This window comes from Thalassophryne amazonica, chromosome 10 (genome assembly GCF_902500255.1).
Source record: "Thalassophryne amazonica chromosome 10, fThaAma1.1, whole genome shotgun sequence".
Taxonomy (NCBI): domain Eukaryota; kingdom Metazoa; phylum Chordata; class Actinopteri; order Batrachoidiformes; family Batrachoididae; genus Thalassophryne; species Thalassophryne amazonica.
The window spans coordinates 99,118,227-99,139,939 of NC_047112.1; the positions used below are offsets into that span (position 1 = coordinate 99,118,227).

Sequence of the window (21,713 nt, forward strand, 5' to 3'; positions counted from 1 at the left end):
TCTTATCACTTTTGATGCTTCCAAAAGCGATCGTGGTGTTAAAACTCAAATTCAGTTTATTAGTAGTTGCAAATGTACCAGAGACGATACTGGAATTTATCAGTTATCGGTTATCTGTAACATCTGATACATTTTTGTGTGGTTTATCTTTATCAAAGATAACTTTTCAGTTATGTGATTGTTATCGAAGTTAATTTTTTGGTTATCTGTGCCCACCACTGCAACTCACACAGAGGACTTATCACATAAAGGAAGAACAGAGCCACATGAGTGACCAACAGGGTAGAAACACACACACACAGAATACAAACAGAGTGCAGACGGAGACCAAACACACAGACAGAGACACGGAATCAGACAGGAAACTGGATCCAGCAACAGGACAACAGATATGGACCGGGAGCACACACACGAGGTACAGAGATGACCGGGAAAGAACATGTCCTCGCACACACACGTGCATACACACACACAGAAAGCCACAAGGGGCATGGAAAACAAACAGGACAGAACACAAACCTTGAACAGACGGCAGGAACAGGTAGTCAAACGCAAGACTTTGTACTGCTGCAAAGATATCAGCATCCCCAAACATCTCTGTCCAGCAACCTCATGACTTCATAAGGTCTTCCCAGACATCTTGTGCTCTGAGGCTGAGGACCCGGAGACGAATGTCACTGCTGAGATAAGTGAATGTCTCTACAAGTTCAACTGTTTCAGCACATGATAACACTTTTGATGTCTGACTCCAGAATATCATTAAAAGCCTGGATCTTAGTCTTTATGCAGGACAGTCTCCACTACTCTGGCTCCTCACTCAACTTCTCAAGTGCTGCAGAGTATGAAATGTGCCAGCAAAGATCACAACATCGCTGACATAGTCAAGGTCGGTAATCCTTTCCTCCCCAACAAAAGCACCTAAGTCCCTGGTTTCGACCACCCTACCGACACCCAGTCCATGCAAACATTGAACAGTGCCGGAGCCAGAACACCCTGGACAAGCACCAGTCTGCCCGTGCTCCGTACTGCGCTCACAGTATGCGTGTATAGGCTGGTTATGATTATTAAGACAGGTGCGATGTAAACTCAGATTTGACTGTAGTGTCTTTTCTCCCTGCCACCTGCTGTCTGTTTCCTTTGTTTTCCAGCGAAACGGTTACATCACAGATCTCTGCAAAGATTGTTGAGGGTCTGACAAGCCTACTGCCCAGTGGATTAAAAAGATGACCATGTTTAAAAAAATTATTGGCTGGTGTGACAGCACTGAAGCCTTTTATTAATTACAGAAACATTTAGTGCAGCCACACCAGTAAAATAAATGAATAAATAAAACCAGTGTCATTATAATGGAAAAGTTTAACAATAAAATTAATTGAACAAACTGTTAGTGTTTACGGTCTTTGTGTCACGTCGCATTTGCATTTAATGTAAAGCTGTTGGAGACGATTTCTACTGTATAAAAAAAGAACACTGTGATCCAGTACAAATTTGAAAAAAGACTTGGTGTGTTATTGTTTCACGAAATCAGAGCAGAGTGAGAGGTCTTCTTGTTTGTCTGTGATCAGCTGTGAGTGCTGTGATGTCATCCACCTGGTCAGGTAAGTTGCCATTTCCACGTGATGTGGTGATCGTTTACACAGATTGGAGGAAACTAGTTACCCCAGAGCTGGTGATTTTAAGTGGTTCTCAGCTATGGATAAACTAAAATCGGTTTTAAGTGGAGAAGAGGCTCGAAGAGACGATCGAACGATCTTAGAGGTAAAGTCCTGTGTGTTTAGACTGCAGTCTCAGCAATAACTGCCCATTTAATTTAAGTTCTCTTTTCAGACTGTGAATGAAGCCACCAGTTTGGGCTGGGGCACGCGTGTGAAGGGATTCGTCGCCTGTTTTGTGGTGGGGGGAGCTTGCACAGTCCTGGTATGTATCTGAAATTTTTAAAAAGCTGTATTTATTCTTGGCAGCAAGGCAGCACTGAGGAGAGCTGATGTGGCCTTACTGGTTTGTCTTGCTCAGTTGGAATGTTGAGGATGTGACACTTCTTGTCATTCATGGTTCACACCAACCACACAACACGATCCAGCCAGTGTATTCACACACAGAAACATTTGGAAGGCCGTGAGGACACCTTAAATGGTCATATTGTGAAATTCTGTTTTATACACCGCTAAGAGTTAAACATGGGGTGGGTTTAATATTCAGTAGTCTCTCCTGCTTTTAGTACAACTCAGGGAGGGAACAGTTTGTTGTAGCTTTCTGTCTCACAACCTGTTATGTCAGATGTACCTACTGAGCCACTGGTGTGTGATAAAGTGTTTTCCTCCAGGATGCACTGGCGTCCAGGAAGCTGCTTTCATCCAACCGCTGGGGTTGGATGCACTGTCCTGTGGGTGGCAGTGAAAGTCCAGGGGATTGATGGACCAGACTCAGGTGGCAGAGACTAGCTCTGGGGGCATGAAACATCACCTTGCTGTGGGGGCATGGACCATCACCTCGCTGTGAGGGAATTAGCTGGTGCTTGTGCAGGAGGTGGAGCGCTACCAGTTAGATGTGGTGGGCCTCTCCTTGATAGGGGTTGGACCTTATTCTTCTCTGGAGTTACCTAGGGTGTGAGGCACCAGCCGGATGAGGGGATACTCACAAGTCCCCCTGAGTGTCACTACGTTGGAGTTTACCCCGGTAGAGGAGAGGGTCTGCTCCCTGCACCTTCTGATGGTGTGTATGCACCGAACAGCAGTTCGGAGTATTTGGCCTTCTTGGAGTCTCTGAATGGAATCCTGTATGGGGCTCCAGTGGGGGACTCCATTGTTCTGCCGGGGGACTTAAAAGCACACGTAGGCAATGACAGAGACACCCAGAGAGGCATGATTGGGAGGAAGGCCTCCCTGATCTAATCCCAAGCAGTCATTTGTTAATGGACTTCTGTGCTAGTCATGGACTGCCCATAATGAACACAATGTTCAAACACAAGGATGCTCATAAGTGCACACGGTACCAGAGCACCCTAGGCCGAAGATTGATGAACGATTTTGTGATTGTATCATCTGATCTGAGGCTGCATGTTCTAGACACTCGGGTGAAGAGAGGGGCAGAGCTGTCAACTGATCACCATCTGTTGGTAAGTTGGATCAGAGTTAGGCAGGACTTTGGACAGACTTGGTAAGCCCAAATGGATAGTGCGGGTGAACTGCGAACATCTGAAGGAGCCCACTGTCCGACAGATCTTCAACTCACACCTCTGCCTGAGCTTTTCTGGCATCCCTGTGGAAGTTGGGGGCATTGAACCAGAATGGGTAATGTTCAAATCTTTCATTGCTGAAGCTGCAAGGGGGAGCTGTGGCTTGAAGGCCTTAGGTACCTGAAGGGGCAAGCAACACAATGGTGGACACTGGTGGTCAGGGAAGCCGTCCGACTGAAGGAGTCCTTCCTGGATATGTTATCTCAGAGAACTCCGGATGCACTTGCAAGGTACCGACAGGCCCGAAATGGTGGCAGCCTCTGCTCTGTGGGAGGCAAAGCAGCGGGTGTGGGAGAAGTTCAGAGTAACCATGGGAAAGGACTTTCAGTCTGCACCAAGGTGCTAATGGCAGACTGTGAGACACCTCATAAGAGGAAAATGGGGAACCATCCAAGCTGTCTACAGTAAGGATGGGACTCTGTTGACCTCCACTGAGGAGGTAATCGGGGGCTGGAAGGAACACTTTGAGGAACTGCTGCATCAGACTGGAGCGCCCTCTATAGTAGGAGCAGAGCTGGAAGCTGATGGGGGATCATAATCAATTTCCCTGGTGGAAAACACTGAGGTAGTCAAACAACTCCGTAGTGGCAACGCCCTAGGGTTGATGAGATCCGTCTAGAAATGCTGAAGGCTCTGGGTGTGGAGGGACTGTCTTGAATGAGATGTCTCTTCTACACTGGGTTGAGGCCTGGGACAGTGCCTGCGGAATGGCAAACTGGGGTGGTGGTCCCCATATTTAAAAAGGGGGACCAGATAGTGTGTGCCAATTACAGGGGCATCACAATTCTCACCCTCCCTGATAGTCTACCCCAGGGTAGTGTCCTCAGGCACCGTGGTACCCTACGCGCAGTGCGTGATTAGTTTGTGTGGAACTACGGCAATGGGTATAAAGTTGTGGCCTTACTTACCTTTCCAGGGATTAAAAAAGAAGGTTTATAAGTCATTTACGTAGATGCACATGCTTAGTGTTATGTATTTTTAACACAATGATAAAATGTGTTTGCATCTTAAAACATTAAATTCAATTAAAATATTAACCATAAGTTTTAAAAATAAACAAATCATTAAAAGCTAAGTCCATGTGTTTAGCCAGTTTTGGTCGGCCTAAAGTGGTGTAAATGACAAATGGTGCTACTTTGTGGTGTTTCAGCTGTTCTTGGTTCCATAAATATTTCAGAATGTTTAGATTGTGTAGCATTTAAAAGAATTCTTAAACTAAGGGTCAAAACCATCTTAATGGTTAAAACTTTGATAAGGTGTTTGAAGACCTGGAAAATGATATTAAACCTTTGAAACTGAAGATATTTGAGATCAAAACGACACAGATAAGGGGTTGGACTAATATGTAGACTGGGGTCTTATTCCTGGTCACCCTGCCTATGTGTCCCAGTCCACCCAGCTGCAAATGTGCTCCAGCCTTGGCTGGGGGGTGTAACTTGCGATGGACTAGCATCCCGTTGAGGGGGAGTTGTAGACTCGCATCTGCGTCATGCTGAGATAAGGCCCCATAAAAACAAAAACATCAGTTTATCATCCCCGCCCACATGCCGAAATTGGCCCGCATCAATATTTTTTTTATTTTGGTGAATTTCATTCTGATGCTGATGCAAGAATCGGCACGTCTGCTAGAGTATCCTTTGGCCAAAGACAGTCAGTAAACACAACAATCTGATCCACTAATCGGATAGAATTCAATCAGATCAGCAATAAAGAGCCCATGTAAACGTGGCTGTTGACAACCACACAGTCAGTTGCGCTGTCTCACTCACACACGGTATGCATGCTTATCACGCTACTAGTGTGTAGCACACTGACTGTATTCAACATGGAAACAAGGTTTATCTTAAAAGTAAAATATATTTTCAGTTCCTCACTTGGTATGCAGGTGCTGTAGGTGTTGTTCTTCAGATTTGAAATGATGTTGTATGTAAATTTCTAAGAAAAAAAAAACTGCCTTCCCACATCACTTTTTTCTGATGTCAAGGTTGATAAACTAATGTTTCTTTTTTTATGGGGGCTAATCACAGGGATAAGCAAGGCTTCGGGGCTTGTGTCGAAATGACAAGTAAGTTCTTTCGGCTTCTCCTGTTTTCACTTGGAGTCATCACTGCAGATCCGATATGGACCTGAATGTTGATTTTGGATTTGATTTGTTTTACACTGAATGCCCATCCTGACACAACTCAACTTTACTTGGAGAGTGGGAATTGGTGGACTTCTGCTCTAACCACTACACTGCCCCACTGCGTTAAATTACTAATTTAAATAAAAACCATAAGATCCAACATAAAACACTGACTTAAAAAGAGGATAATTACAACCCCAGTTCCAATGAAGTTGGGACATTGTGTGAAATTTGTGTGAAAAACAGAATACAGTGATTAGCAAATCCTCTTCAACCTATATTCAACTGAATACACCACAAAGACAAGATATTTAATGTTCAAACTGTTAAACTTAATTGTTTTTGTGCAAATATTCGCTTATTTTGAAATGGATGCCTACAACAAATTTCAAAAAAGCTGGGACAGTGGTATGTTTACCATTGTGTTACATCACCTTTCCGTCTAACAACACCCAATAAGCATTTGGGAACTGAGGGTACTAATTGTGTGTGTCATGACTGAGTATAAAAGGAGCATCCCCAGAAGGCTCAGCCGTTGACAAGCAAAGATGGGGTGAGGATCACCACTTTGTGAACTGCGTGAAAAAATAGTCCAACAGTTTAAGAACAATGTTTCTCAACGTTAAGTTGCAAGGAATTTAGGAATTCCATCATCTACAGTCTATAATATAATCAAAAGATTCAGGGAATCTGGAGAACTTTCTACACATAAGCAGCAAGCCCGAAAACCAACATTGAATACCCGTGACCTTTGATCCCTCAGACAGCACTGCATTAAAACCGACATCATTGTGTAAAGGATCTTACCGCGTGCGCTTAGGAACACTTCAGAAAACCATTGTCAGTTAACACAGTTCGTCGCTACATCTACAAGTGCAAGTTAAAACCATGTAAAGCAAAAGCCATATATCAACAACATCCAGAAATGCCACTGCCTTCTCTGGGCCCGAGCTCATTTGAAATGGACAGAAGCAAAGTGGAAAAGTGTGCTGTAGTCTGATGAGTCCACATTTCAAATTGTTTTTAGAAATCATGGACGTCGTGTCCTCCGGACAAAAGAGGAAAAAGACCATCCAGATTGTGACCAGTGCAAAGTTCAAAAGCCAGCATCTGTGATGGTATGGGGGTGTGTTAGTGCCCATGGCATGGGCAACTTACACATCTATGATGGCACCATCAATGCTGAAAGGTACATCCAGGTTTTGCAGCAACACATGCTGCCATCCAAGCAACGTCTTTTTCAGAGATGTCCCTGCTTATTTCAGCAAGACAATGCCAAGCCAGGACAAAACAGATTTTAAACAGTCCCATAATGGATTCAAGGATTCAAAAGAATTTTATTGTCATATGCACAAAGGAACATGTTCCCTGCACAATGAAATGTGTTTACTGCATTTAGCCCATCCTAATTGTCAGTTAGGAGCAGAAGTCGCCTTTAGGCGCCCGGGGACCAGCTCCAGATGTATGTCCTGCCTTAGGTCAACAGCAGGGCTGAGCAAACCATGACCGGCCTAATGACGACAGACGACACACACAAACAACACACATAAGCCGGCCCGGTACATGAACACATATAAAAAGCACACACAAGGTAAAATTAAAATTAAAAAGGAATTACAGCTCTATCACTATCCAGGACCCAGGGATCCCTGGGGAGGTGATGGTCTAGTGGTTAAGTGTTGGGCTTGAGATCAGAGGATCCTTGGTTCAAATCCCAGCTTGGCCGGAAAATCACTAAGGGGCTTTGGGCAAGGTCCTTAATCCCTTAGTTGCTCCCAGTGTGTAGTGAGTACCTTGTAAGGCAGCACCATTGGGGGGAAAGTGAGGCATTATTGTAAAGCGCTTTGAGCGTCTGATGCAGATGGAAAAGCTCTATATAAATGCAGTCCATTCATTAAAAACTGGAGTCCATTTCCAATGCTCTGGAAGAAAAAAGGTTTCATGCACTATATTGAAGATTCTGCAACACAATATCACACTCATCTACACTGTAATCATGAACTTTAAAACAGAAGAATAATAATCAACATGGATAATTCAATTATATACGTATAAAGAAATAAGTAAAAATCTTAAAAAGAATGAGGTCATCACCTGCCTTTTGTCTGTCTTTCAGGGGGTTTGTATGCTCTTTCTCCCCAGGGTTGGGCTCACTCTCTTCATTGTGTTTTATACTTTTGGAAACATATGTGTACTGTGCAGGTGAGTGTCAGTAACAGCAGTGTCAACTTTTGCAAATACACTCAACAAAAATATAAATGCAACACTTTTGGTTTTGCTCCCATTTTGTATGAGATGAACTCAAAGATCTAAAACTTTTTCCACATACACAATATCACCATTTCCCTCAAATATTGTTCACAAATCAGTCTAAATCTGTGATAGTGAGCACTTCTCCTTTGCTGAGATAATCCATCCCACCTCACAGGTGTGCCATATCAAGATGCTGATTAGACACCATGATTAGTGCACAGGTGTGCCTTAGACTGTCCACAATAAAAGGCCACTCTGAAAGGTGCAGTTTTGTTTTATTGGGGGGGGATACCAGTCAGTATCTGGTGTGACCACCATTTGCCTCATGCAGTGCAACACATCTCCTTCGCATAGAGTTGAAGAGAACACCTCTCCAACGTGCCAAACACCAGCGAATGTGAGCATTTGCCCACTCAAGTCGGTTACGACGACAAACTGGAGTCAGGTCGAGACCCCGATGAGGACGACGAGCATGCAGATGAGCTTCCCTGAGATGGTTTCTGACAGTTTGTGCAGAAATTCTTTGGTTATGCAAACCGATTGTTTCAGCAGCTGTCCGAGTGGCTGGTCTCAGACGATCTTGGAGGTGAACATGCTGGATGTGGAGGTCCTGGGCTGGTGTGGTTACACGTCTGCGGTTATGAGGCTGGTTGGATGTACTGCCAGATTCTCTGAAACGCCTTTGGAGACGGCTTATGGTAGAGACATGAACATTCAATACACGAGCAACAGCTCTGGTTGACATTCCTGCTGTCAGCATGCCAATTGCACGCTCCCTCAAATCTTGCGACATCTGTGGCATTGTGCTGTGTGATAAAACTGCACCTTTCAGAGTGGCCTTTTATTGTGGGCAGTCTAAGGCACACCTGTGCACTAATCATGGTGTCTAATCAGCATCTTGATATGGCACACCTGTGAGGTGGGATGGATTATCTCAGCAAATGAGAAGTGCTCACTATCACAGATTTAGACTGGTTTGTGAACAATATTTGAGGGAAATGGTGATATTGTGTATTTGGAAAAAGTTTTAGATCTTTGAGTTCATCTCATACAAAATGGGAGCAAAACCAAAAGTGTTGCGTTTATATTTTTGTTGAGTATATCTCAGCTGATGTTTAAATTTTTAGCGCTGATGTTTATGCAGAGCTCTGTGTGCTGTGACTAACTGTAAGGAGTGCAGGGCGGCACAGACACCACAGAGTACAGTACTCTGGTTAATGACATCACATTATCCTTTATAACCAAAATCATACTGGCACAAACACTTCTAGAGTGATTTATGTTTAACCAGAGCTGTTCTGCAAATTTTTTTTTTCAACCAGTACAATGTTTCTGATGGGGCCAGTGAAGCAGCTGAAGAGGATGTGTGACAAAACGAGAGCGCTGGCTACAACAATTATGATTGTGAGCACACACACCTGCACACCTTTCACTACAGGACTGTATTTAATGACCATAATACATTTCTCAGATTAAATTAAGAGCCCTGACTTCCACCCAGTGCAGAGCAGTGAATAAGTCAGTGAAAGTGTCACAGCTAATTTCTGACTCATGCAGTTCTTTTTTTTTTCCCAAATAGACCAAGTGCAATTTTCCCTCATTTGTGCAACCACAGATGTGATGGTCTGAAAATGAGGTGTGCTCATAGGCAGAACAGGTGCATTGCTGAGTGAGGTAGCAGAAGGTGACTGCACCAGCACCCAGCAGAAACCTCAGTGGCGTTACATTTGTTTTCTCAGTGAAGGAGTTTTAATTTAATTATTTTAATTTATTTTCATTTATATAGCACCAAATCACAACAAAGCTGCCTCAAGGTGCTTCACATAAGTAAGGTCTAAAGTTACCAACCCCCAGAGCATGAACACAGGTGATGATTTGAGGAAGAAACCTCAAGCAGACCAGACTCAAAGGGGTGACCCTCTGCTTGGGCCATGCTACCGACACACTTGAAAATACAAACATACAGGAGATTTTGGGAGTCCATGCTGGTGTCCAGAACAGGAGGCTGGCTGGGGAGGAGAGGGGAAGGGGGAGGGGGTTGGGTCCACTAGTGTGCCTTAATTGAGAGAGTGGCGGCAACTCAGAACATAGCACCATTTTTGTTCCAACTGTGCTGAACTACTGAATGAACCTTTAATGTTTTCAACATTTTTAAAAATCATTTAACCACATACAGCAACAAATCCAGGTACAGGTACTATCTAAATAAATATAAAACTAGTTACGCTATCAAATTTACAATTTATGATTTTATTTAATTAATTTAAAGCCTGATTTATGCTTCTGCAGCTCTGTAACTCATCAGAAATGAGTCACACACTGTCAGAGTCACAATTTTAAAGTTCTCTGTCTCTGGGTTATGCTTTATTCTGGACTATTTTGACCCTAATTTGACGATCATCACCTCCAATTCAAAGGTAAGCTGTACAATTTCATCTTTTACCAACTTTTCTGATCCATTTTTAATCGGTGTGCGCACAGCAAGTACTATTATAATATGATGGCAGACGGAAGGAGTAAAAGCAGAAAAGTGTCAAATCACACCCTTTTGTGTAGCAGCAGAAAGACGACAAATACAGTACAATTTGTCAGCATTAAGTAACAAGAAAAACAGATGAAGTACTATGGGGATTGCCGGCCACGAGCCCTAAGCTTCACTAAAAGACCCAGAATTTAGGTAAAGTTGAGGCCGCGACCTGCTCTATTTCCTATTAAAATGAATTTAAACGAGTAAAAAGCATAGTATCCTACCATGCCAGTATGCTCGACATACAAAAGGGAAAATAAGTGCGTCTTAAGTCTGAACTTGAAAGTCTCTACAGAATCAGACTGTTTTATTGACACATGGAGATCATTCAACAGAACAGGTACACAATAAGAGAAAGGAGTGAGCTGTCTCAATGCCACTTTGTGTTGCAGAGAGGAATCTGATTTGTGCAGGTGCACAAAACTGCAGTTCAGAGTACCGAGCTTTCTTGGAGCATTTACATGGGATCATGGGCAGGGTTCCTATAGGGAACTCCATAGTTCTGCTGGGAGACTACAGAGCTCATGTTTATATTATTTCAAATGGATCAGATTTTGGAACCATGTGTAACTTCTGGAACAAAAGACAAATTCTAAAATGTGAAAGTGGGATTTGTGTGCCACCTTGACGCTGATATTTGTTGATATTGTTGCAGACATGCCTTGTGTTGACTCTGTGTGCAGCCTTCTGGGTGAGTTTATAACAAAGTTGTCACTCACAGGCTTTTCAATGATACATAAACTGTGCTGCCATCATGTGAGGGACTCCACACTGAAAGAAGTCATTGTCTGATAATGGCTTCAAAAAGCTTATATGCAAAACGCATGAGAAAATGGATAAATATACATAAATAAAATTAAATTGTGTGTTCAAATTCTTTAACATTTTGCAAATGATAGTGACTTAGGTAGCAAAGTACATGTTTAAGAGCCCCTTCACACATAGTACCAATAAGTACAAATCAGTTCGAATCCCAGCGGAACTGCTCGTATGAGCGAACTACAAAAACATCGAGCCGACTGGCAGGTGTGAACGAACCCGCTCCGACGGTGTTGTGCATGCGATGGTGTCGTGCAAGCAGGAGCACAGCGCGAGCAGCTGGGACGTGATGCACCACATCGCGCCGCTGATGTGGAGAACAATAAAATAAAAACCAGCTGTATAATTAGTGAATATCACTGGGTTGATATCAGTAATAAATAAAAGGGGACACAATACAGAACCCTGCGGTTAAATAACCTTGGTTAATTAAAAAATAAAAGCCACTCACGAGATTCAAATCTGTAATTTACAAAAGCTCTGACTACCAGACGGAAACTTTACCACTGCGCTACAATCACTGTCTTATAACAGGAGCGTGAAATGGCTAAAATCATCAAGGAGATAAACGTATTTTTAAATTAAAAAAAGCACAGTGATAACTAACCAAACAGTATTTGTTACAGCATATTTCTGATGATATGTGACTGAAAAATAGCGTATTTGTCACACTGTTCGCTTGTCATATAGTCCTGCGCTGCTCACAGGACACTTGTGTCCTGTCAGACAGATGTGACATTCAGATCGCCTGCTGCGTGTCCACATGAACTGATCATGGCATGTCGTGATTCAGCAGCATGAAATATACATTAATCTATTGGTTTGTGATATTGTGATGAAAAGTGCCACGTTTTCATCACAGCAGCTCAAATTCATTCTAATTCATTCCATGATGGCTGCATGAAATTAAAAGTGAAGCGGGGGGGTCGGGTGGTTATGGTTAGGGTTGGGGGAAGGAGTAGGGTTAGGTTGTGTTAAGATCAGGGTTTGGGGTAAGAGCTGGGTTAGTAATAGTGAGTTAATAAAAAAAAAAACCATCACGAAATTATTCAAATTTTCGTGACAGGGTTTTAAAAAAAGTGAGACTGGGCTGACTGACGGTCTGTTTCTCCAGCCCATTGCAAAAGCGATATATGTTTTTATGTATTACCAGGTGAGGACAGCAAGCACACACGCAGTGTGTCCATCAAAACACGCCCCCTGTCCATTCAGCACACGGACCAAGGTGTTACTGTGTGATCAGATGAGAGGCACCACACCTACGGGGGGGCACCACACGCACGCACGCATGTGTTGGGGGGGCACAAAACACATGCACACATGTTGTGGAGAGGAGGCGACACTCTGGCACGCCACATGCGTACTTGGCAACTTCACAGTTGTGGGGGCACTAAGACAGATTTCACATCTAGCTCGAAAGTGATCGTCTGCTGATCATTTTTGTGCTAACAGTGCAAATGGTCACACATTTTCTAAGTGCCACGCGAACGGTGTAGATGTTAATGTGTGTCACCTGGAATTTAGCCAACACCTGCCGCAAGGGGGAAGCCGGAGCACCCGAGGGAGCTCACACAAACACAGGAAGAACATGCAAACTCCACACAGAAGGGCCAAAGGTGGGAACTGTGAGGCCACAGTGCAAAGCACTAATCCACCGTTCTGCCCTAAATAAGACATATTTTGTGAAAAAAAAAAAAAAAAAATCAAGTGAAATATTGTGCGTCCCAAAATGTATTGTCTCTCTTATGTCTTTGTTTGTTTATTTAGCCTTTGTTTATGTCCCAGATGAGTCCCTCATAATATGGCTGCCAACTTTACATGCATTAACCAAAGCAGTGAATGCAGTGTCAGGGGCTTGATTGAAGGCTGATTTGTAATTTGGACCCTTTTTTACACAATGCAGTATTATTTACACAAATTCAAACATAATTTATTTTATTTTACAGTGGAAGAACTTTGGACTTGCTTTACTGTTTTGCATCTTGCAAATTTTATCCTTTTCCTGGTGAGTCACAAAATCTCTTCATATGAACTTTGACATTTGCACTTTGTTTCAAATTGACATCATTGCATAACCATTGTGTTAAAAAAAAAAAAAAAACATTGTCGTGTTCTGTCTGTCTGATTGTGGCTTTGTGCTCATGTGTTGTGAGGTCGTATGTTCATGGGCTTTTTTTTAATTTTTTTTGTGTCATGTCTGTCCTCGGTGGGTCTGGCCCCTAGTCATGTGTGTTTGTGTTCCTCCTGCCTCATGTCTGTGTCTGTGTGTGTGTGTGTGTTCCGTCTGTCGGCTGTGTGTGTGTGTGATTGTGTCTGCCATCCTGCTTCGTGTCCATGTCTAACGTTTGAGTGTGTGTGTGTCTCTGTCATGTGGGTGCCGTAGGTGTGTGTGTGTGTGTGTGTGTGTGTGTATGTGTGTGAGTTTTCACTCCTGCGTCAGTCATTTGCGTGTGTCCAGTTTCGTCCAGTGTGTGTGTGTATGTGGGCGTGTCTCCTCTATCCGTGGTTCTTTGTGTTGTTGATTATCAGTATTGTTTATTGTTATTCTCCGTGATTTGTCTCCTTATACCCAGTTGTTCATTTCCTTTGTCACTTGCTTTTGTTTTTTTGATGTGTCAGATAATTATTGTGATCTGTTAACTGGTTCTGCAATATGCTTTACATTTTGTTTGTACATTTATTATTGTTGTGTTGATTTAGTTACCCAGGGAGTTATGATTCATTTGTGGTTCTTGTGGCTGCTTGCTTGTTTAGTTATTGATTTATGGTTCTGGAATTTCTTGATCAGGTTTATTCTTCACCCTGTGATGTTGGCTTTGTTTATTTCTTGGTGTTCCTTATTTCTTTTAGTGTCTCAGCATTTCCATTTTCACCTGTTCTACACCTGTCACTCATTAGTTCTCATGGATATAGTCTCACTTGTTTGTTAGTCACTGACATTGTGTCAGCTCATGTGAAGTGCCGTTATCATTCTCGTCTGCCTCCTTTTCCATTCCAGTGGAAGTACTGCAGTGGTTCCTCGTGCACTAATTAGTCTTTGTGGGGTTTGTTTTGTCGTTTAGTTGTCCCGTTTAGCTCCACCTGGTTTTTCTCTGCCTCATGTTTTGTTGGATTTTTTTGTATGCTCATTCCTGCACCAGCTGGGGCTTAGTAAATCACTTTCTAGACTGATTCACTGTGCCCCGGGTGCATGTGACACACATGAGTCATGTTATCAAATAGCTGATAGTCTGGAGAAGACTTAGTCTTCTAACAAATGACAATTTTTGGGGGCCACCTTTCCTATGTTGTGAGAAATAAACACAAAGACAGTGACATCCACAAAGTTTACTTTTGATAGGACAAAACTGACTTCACTTGCCACTTTGTTTTCCTCTTAATGTATCCAAAAACAAAACACTAATTTATAAGGGGGATGTCTTTATGCATAAAAAATATGGCATAACTGCTGCAAATATATATATTTGTAGTTTTGCAGATATAGCTACTGATTCACTGTGCCCCGGTTTTCCCTACATTGCTGCATTCATCTTTCCCTCAATCCTGACTAGTCTCCCAGGTCCTGCCGCTGAAAAACATCCCCACAGCATGATGCTGCCACCACCATGCTTCACTGTAGGGATGGTGCCTGGTTTCCTCCAAACATGAAGCCTGCCATTCACTCCAAAGAGTTCAATGTTTGTCTCATCACACCAGAGAATTTTGATTCTCATGGTCTAAAGGTTCTTCGGGTGCCTTTTGGCAAACTCCAGCTGGGCTGCCATGTGCCTTTTATTAAGGAGTGGCTTCCGTCTGGCCACTCTACCATACAGGCATGTTTGGTGGATTGCTGCAGAGATGATTGTCCTTCTGGAACATTCCCCTCTCTACACAGATGAATGCTGGATCTCTGACAAAGTGACCATCAGGTTATTAGTCACCTCCCTGACTAAAGCCCCTCTCCCCCGATTGCTCAGTTTAGACAGGTGGCCAGCTCTAGGAAGAGTCCTGGTGGATCCCAACTTCTTCCATTTACAGATGATGGAGGCCACTGTGGTCATTTTGACCTTCAAAGCAGCAGAAATGTTTCTGTACCCTTCCCCAGATTTGTGCCTTGAGACAATCCTATCTCAGAGGTCCACAGACAATTTCTTTGACTTCATGCTGGGTTTGTGCTCTGACATGCAGTGTCAACTGTGGGACCTTATATGTAGACAGGTGTGTGCCTTTCCAAATCATGTCCAATCAACTGAATTTACCCCAAGTGGATTCCAGTTAAGCTATAGAAACATCTCAAAGATGATCAGTGGAAACAGGATGCACCTGAGCTCAATTTTGAGCTTCATGGCAAAGGCCGTGAATATTTGTGTGCATGTGATTTCTTAGTTTAGTTTTAAACATTTTTAATACATTTACAAAAATCTCAAAGTTTTTTCACATTGTCATTCGGCCTCACTTGATGTTCGGGTGATGACAAAAATAAATAAATCCAACAGGGTCATCCGTGTCATCCACCATGAGGACCCCTAGAACCATGGGTGCCCCCATTTTGAATGGTCACATGTGCCATGCCATCTGTTTCATCCACCATGAAGACCCGGTTGTGGCAAAGTCACTTCTGGTTTGTTTCCGCGGTCATAGCGTTGAGGAACAATTGATTTGGTCTTGGCAACAAAAAGAAAAACATTTGGTCGCGGAATATCACTTCAGGTTTGCTTCTGCATCAGATCAGTGTCAACCTCATCCACCTTAAGGACCTCTAGAACTGAAGGTCACATGATGTGATCTAAAATAGCGTTGGGGAAGAATTGATTCGGTCGCAAAAAAAAAAAAGATTCAGTCGTGGAATGTCATTTCCGGTTTGCTTCTGACGAGTCAAATCAGTCGCCGGCGTGGCTAAGCACGTTGTTAAAACCTCACAGATGGAGTGCCTAGATGTGTGACCGAGTCAGTAGACCGAAACGCAGAGCTCCCCAAAAGCTGAAGGGTTTTAGTCATGCTAATGTTCCCCAGAACCATTTTACTGAAAAAAGTCTGAAGGACCTAAATGACATGGTGAGATGGTGAGGAGTTTTTCTCATTAATGTCGGCGACATAAACATATTATTTACTGTTGTTGTAAATTACATCGATCATTCAATCTATCGATCTCGAGAATACAGAAGTTACTGTTCTTGATATTCTACTTAGCAATGATATTTTCATGAATACCTTAAAAAAAAACATATATATGTACCATTAAAGCCTAGAATAGTTTATCATTATCAATCAATCAATCAATTTTTTTTTTATATAGCGCCAAATCACAACAAACAGTTGCCCCAAGGCGCTTTATATTGTAAGGCAAGGCCATACAATAAACGACCCCCTGTGAGCAAGCACTTGGCTACAGTGGGAAGGAAAAACTCCATTTTAACAGGAAGAAACCTCCAGCAGAACCAGGCTCAGAGAGGGGCAGTCTTCTGCTGGGACTGGTTGGGGCTGAGGGAGAGAACCAGGAAAAAGACATGCTGTGGAGGGGAGCAGAGATCGATCACTAATGATTAAATACAGAGTGGTGCATACAGAGCAAAAAGAGAAAGAAACAGTGCATCATGGGAACCCCCCAGCAGTCTACATCTATAGCAGCATAACTAAGGGATGGTTCAGGGTCACCTGATCCAGCCCTAACTATAAGCTTTAGCAAAAAGGAAAGTTTTAAGCCTAATCTTAAAAGTAGAGAGGGTGTCTGTTTCCCTGATCTGAATTGGGAGCTGGTTCCACAGGAGAGGAGCCTGAAAGCTGAAGGCTCTGCCTCCCATTCTACTCTTACAAACCCTAGGAACTACAAGTAAGCCTGCAGTCTGAGAGCGAAGCGCTCTATTGGGGTGATATGGTACTACGAGGTCCCTAAGATAAGATGGGATCTGATTATTCAAAACCTTATAAGTAAGAAGAAGAATTTTAAATTCTATTCTAGAATTAACAGGAAGCCAATGAAGAGAGGCCAATATGGGTGAGATATGCTCTCTCCTTCTAGTCCCCGTTAGTACTCTAGCTGCAGCATTTTGAATTAACTGAAGGCTTTTTAGGGAACTTTTAGGACAACCTGATAATAATGAATTACAATAGTCCAGCCTAGAGGAAATAAATGCATGAATTAGTTTTTCAGCATCACTCTGAGACAAGACCTTTCTAATTTTAGAGATATTGCGTAAATGCAAAAAAGCAGTCCTACATATTAGTTTAATATGCGCTTTGAATGACATATCCTGATACCATTAACAAATTGTGTCAGTCTATTTAAAGTACCTTCATCTCAAGACCTTCATACACTCAAGAAAATTTTGAACCGTGGTGTATTACATACAATCGACACAATATATTTACATCAATCTACGTTGATGTTCGGTCCAAGGCTTTGCCTTAGTTATATTAGGGTATTGTTAGTAGAATTTTGAAATGAAAAAATGAATTTCATCCATTTTGGAAATATAACATAACAAAATTTGGAAAAAGTGAAGCGATGTGAATACTTTTTGTATGAACTGTGTGATGGGTTTTCTCATTAATGGCATGACCAAATTGCATCAAATTTGACATGTGTATGTGCCAAAGTTAAAGGAACAGCGCCAGTAGATGGGCTGCTGCAAAGCATTTCTTTATATAAATTTTAGAGGTCTAACATGCTCCAAAATTCATGTAGAGCTTGCCTGAGAGTCTTACAAGACTCCTCTGTGGTCCTTGCTTGGAGTAGGCTTGGATCCACAGTGGTGCAGGGGTGGTTGTACCTTTAATATTGTTGACCCTGAATATTTGAAAATCTACATAAAATTTTGAGCAATTCAAAGAAAATGTGCTTTACAGCGCCATCTAGTGGTGCAGGTCCAGCAAATTTGGCGCTGCAACTGTAACAGAGGCCATGCATATACCTGCCTGATTTCATGGTCTTCAGTGATCCTATTAATGAGAAAAGGCATCATGAAGTAAAGCGTATCACACATGGTCACAGTCAAAGCCACAAAAATTGCAATCAGAGCAACAAATTTTAAGGTCTTCAATCCAGTTATTGAGATTTGCAAATTAGAGAACATTTTGAGACCAATCTGGCTTTTCTATGTTAAAAATCCAGAGATGAGTTTTTGGACAATTTCGCATATTTTGCAATATTGGGAAAACACTATCTAGGCGCAAATAGCCGTGGCCATACTGTTGGGAAGAGCTCACTCCACCTATCGCAATGGTATAAGGTTTTTCTGTGTTTGATTCCATGGATCAAAAGTTATTAGAAGCTGTTTTTGTCAAAAGATATTTATTATTTATAGCGCCGTGAAAATTGCAAACAGAGTGACAAAGTTGTGCGACTGACAGATCACCATTTATTAAGCTGGCCGAAGGACCCAATTTTTTTGTAGTTATTTATTTAATGGGATAACCAAATAGCAGTAATTTTTCATGTGTATAAATGGCCTTCGTGTAAACCACAGTGCCAAATTTGGTGGAACTGCACCAGTAGATGGTGCTGCAAAGCATATTTATATAAATTTCAGATCTCTAACATGCTCCAAAATTCATGTAGAGCTTGCCAGAGAGTATTACAAGCCTTTGTGGTCCTGCTTGGGGAAGGCCTGGATCCAAGTTGGTGTGTCTGTGGGTGGGTGTTGCTTGGACCCTTAATGTGTGCTTGCAAATCTAGTTATAATAATTCTGTTATAAACAGAAGCATTACTATAGCAATGATCAAAATCAGTAAAATTCAGCCACTGCTCAGATCTCAGTGACTACTGGGGCTCAACAGCAGATTAATTCATTCATTTAATGCTTAGTCCCATTTGAATCATGGGAGACTGTAGATTCTCGTCATATGACTCAGAGACCCACAGTTTGTGTTTTCTGAAAGTTATGTTGACCTTTGACCCTGTGACATCACACCTTCATGTCTCTTACCAAGTTTTTATTTAATCCATCTGAACACTTTTTTCTGAACCTGAACAAATTCCTGTCTTGAACTTTGACCCTTGCTGTATTTCAGTAACAAGTCAGTAACTGTCATAACTTTTATGTAAAAATAAACGAATAAATAAATGTGTAAGAGGTTCAACTGAATATCTTTCTTCCAACCAAACTTGATGTAATGCATAATGTGCATAGTTTTGTATTTTAGAACTAATTTGACACCAAAAATCGAGAAAGGACAACTAGTTTAAAAATCTACTTTGTGCCCTGCTGGAAAACAAAAAAACATTTGAGGTTAACATTTGTTTTATTTGCAGGTACAGCCTGTCTTATATCCCGTTTGTGAGGTTTGTCATTTTCATACTAATACATAGCAATATTAGTGTGCAAAAATGGAGTTGTTTAAATGTGTGTTTGAATTTTTGTGTCTTGCTTTACAGAGAAGCAATACTGAAGCTCGTGGCCATGTGCATCAAATAAGCCTCATCTTTGTGAAGATTTGGGGTGAATGAAGTGTGTTTCACCAGGTATCGCTCGGAGTGGTTTTGCAGCAGAGATTTGGTGACCAGGGCCCGGTTTCATAAAGCAGTCTAATCTTGTTTAGTCGAATAAACTCAGTTGATTAATTTTTTGACGTTAGTTGTTGCACAAAGCCCTTAGTCGTCTAAAGTTTTTAAAAGCCTGGTACAGAAGAGGCGAAAACGTCAGTGTCTTACCTCAAAAAATGGCGGCTATCATGTATCACCACTTGGTGGAACACTCAAGAGCACCCCTTCGTCACTCGTATTGCTTCAAAAGGAGAGATTCCTTCACTTGTGGCCATGGTTGTAGCAGACGACTGTGTGTTTGTGACAGTTCTCACACAAGCCACCGGGTGTCGCAGTTACGATGAGCAACACTGTGCACAAAAAGTGTTGACGGAAGTGTAGAAACTATTAGGCTAAGAGCTAAGTACGTCATTCTGCTGTTTGCATGGGTACGTAAATGTTAATAAAGTCAGTTAACGAAACAAAGGCAACATAGTTTATGAGAACCACCAACCCGGAAGTAAACAAAACTGTCGCGCATTGGAGCCGTCTCTTGGCAACAGCACGCGCCCGTGAAAACCGTAGGCTAAGATAAGACGGCCAATCTACAAGTTTAACCGTCGCTGTGAAACTGTGATTAGGCGGATAATGTTGGCGACTAACTGTAGTCGACTAAGAAAGTTTATTAGACTGAAAGATTAGACTGCTTTATGAAACCAGACCCTGGTTTCCTGCCAATAAACCAATCACATTTTAAAGACTTTTATTTCCAGAAATGTTTTCACTGCTGTCTTGTTCACTGAGGGGATTGATTTTTAATGTGTGAACTTTACTCCAGTTTTAATACATGGGGGTTTATTTTATGTGTAAATATTTGTAATAGTACTGAACTTTTGCCTGTGAGATCTGTCAGAGATAACAAACTGCTGCGTCCTGCTTCATAATTCAGAAAGCACGAAGACACAAGTCCACAGTTCAAAAATGACATAATTATTTTTATTGTCAGAATTGTTGAATTGTTTTGCAAATAATGTGACTCTGCTGAACACAGCAAGTGTCATGTTCATGTTTGCTGTCAATCAGTATTTCATGATCCATTGATAAACTGGGTGTGTTTCCCAGTGCACAGAACCTTAAAACACAGATGCAGCAATAATTGATGCAGTTCTGTAATAGATTATTATAGAAAAAGCGTGAAGCATCACATAAATAAAAATGCACGGATTCACTTTTAATGGATTGACTGGATATATGTGGAAACTTTTATTACCTCTACCAATGAAGTTGGGTGGAGATTGTGTTTTCACCCCAGTTTGTTGTTTTGTTTGTCTGGCTGTGAACAGCCTGTAACCCACAATTTTTTTATATGGTTATGAATTTTTTTTTTTTATCAGAGGATTCATATCCTGATAGGCAAAAAATTAAATTTTCAAGGTCATAGGTCAAAGTCAGGAAAAGTCTTGGAAAATTCATAACACTGTCAAAAAGGATCAAATTTTATAATCTAATCCGGATTACAGATTTTATGGCTATTTCAATTTATGTCATTATTATGTCTTAATCAAACATGCCCCAATCACTGTCATATTTGAAAGTGACGTGTAAACGGGCACTGGCAGTGAATAGACTTAAGTTTTGGGAACAGAAATGCTTTTTGAGAATTTGTTTGTGCATTCCTTGGTAAAAATTAAGTGTTATTCATACAGTTGCAGAATGTTTCAGTGCAGCAGCAGCTCGGTTCAGCCCAGCAGCGCAGCTTAACAGCGTAGATCTGTGTAACTTTCAACACTAATATTTGGGAATGTGTGGGTGTCAGAGTAAGTTGAATACTTTCCTGACATGATTTAATGTTAATTAATTAATTTAATTAATTTTACTGGTTCGATATCCAGGTCAGAATGGCATTTTAACAAGTATGTTGCGAGTGTTTTCCTGAGTGTGTTCAGTTGCGAATCCCCATTGAAAATGCATTAACATCTGGGAACTTCATCAATATTTTGCCCGGTTAGGAGGCGTCGTGTTGCTGTCCATGAAGGGACGTTCATATTTAGTGGGCAGCATTGGGAGTGCAGACTCTAGTAGTCATACAGTGAGGAAAATAAGTATTTGAACACCCTGCGGTTTTGCAAGTTCTCCCACTTAGAAATCATGGAGGGGTCTGAAATTTTCATCTTAGGTGCATGTCCACTGTGAGAGACATAATATAAAAAAAGCTTAACAGTGCAGATCTACACCTAAAAGATCTACACCTTCCTCGCCGGGTGCGCGCTCTTCGCCGCTGCCCTGCTGGGTATTTTCTCCTGTTCACAGCTG

General features: G+C 41.8%; 1 protein-coding gene across 2 annotated transcripts; it reads left to right on the top strand.

Annotated features, from left to right (window-relative positions):
- The first annotated feature begins 1,616 nt into the window (after positions 1–1,616).
- sft2d2a (SFT2 domain containing 2a) lies at positions 1,617–21,411 on the top strand. Of its 2 annotated transcripts, none has more exons than XM_034180598.1 (8): positions 1,617–1,758; positions 1,816–1,917; positions 7,477–7,562; positions 8,936–9,017; positions 10,796–10,831; positions 12,906–12,964; positions 19,191–19,220; positions 19,314–21,411. In XM_034180598.1, exons 1-8 carry the CDS (start codon positions 1,693–1,695, stop codon positions 19,351–19,353), a joined length of 501 nt encoding a protein of 166 aa, XP_034036489.1. In that variant the 5' UTR covers positions 1,617–1,692; the 3' UTR covers positions 19,354–21,411. The 2 variants fall into 2 exon arrangements, with proteins under 2 accessions (XP_034036489.1, XP_034036490.1); XM_034180599.1 differs by having other exon boundaries at positions 1,828–1,917.
- Positions 21,412–21,713: the final 302 nt, after the last annotated feature.

What these genes read in the sequence shown, in the direction of transcription:
- sft2d2a (XM_034180598.1), top strand. Translation starts at nt 1,693, where the DNA reads ATGGATAAACTAAAATCGGTTTTAAGTGGAGAAGAGGCTCGAAGAGAC. An exon ending in GGGGAGCTTGCACAGTCCTG is followed by an intron (nt 1,918 to 7,476) that starts GTATGTATCTGA and finishes TCTGTCTTTCAG; the next exon opens with GGGGTTTGTATGCTCTTTCT. An exon ending in TCTTATATCCCGTTTGTGAG is followed by an intron (nt 19,221 to 19,313) that starts GTTTGTCATTTT and finishes CTTGCTTTACAG; the next exon opens with AGAAGCAATACTGAAGCTCG.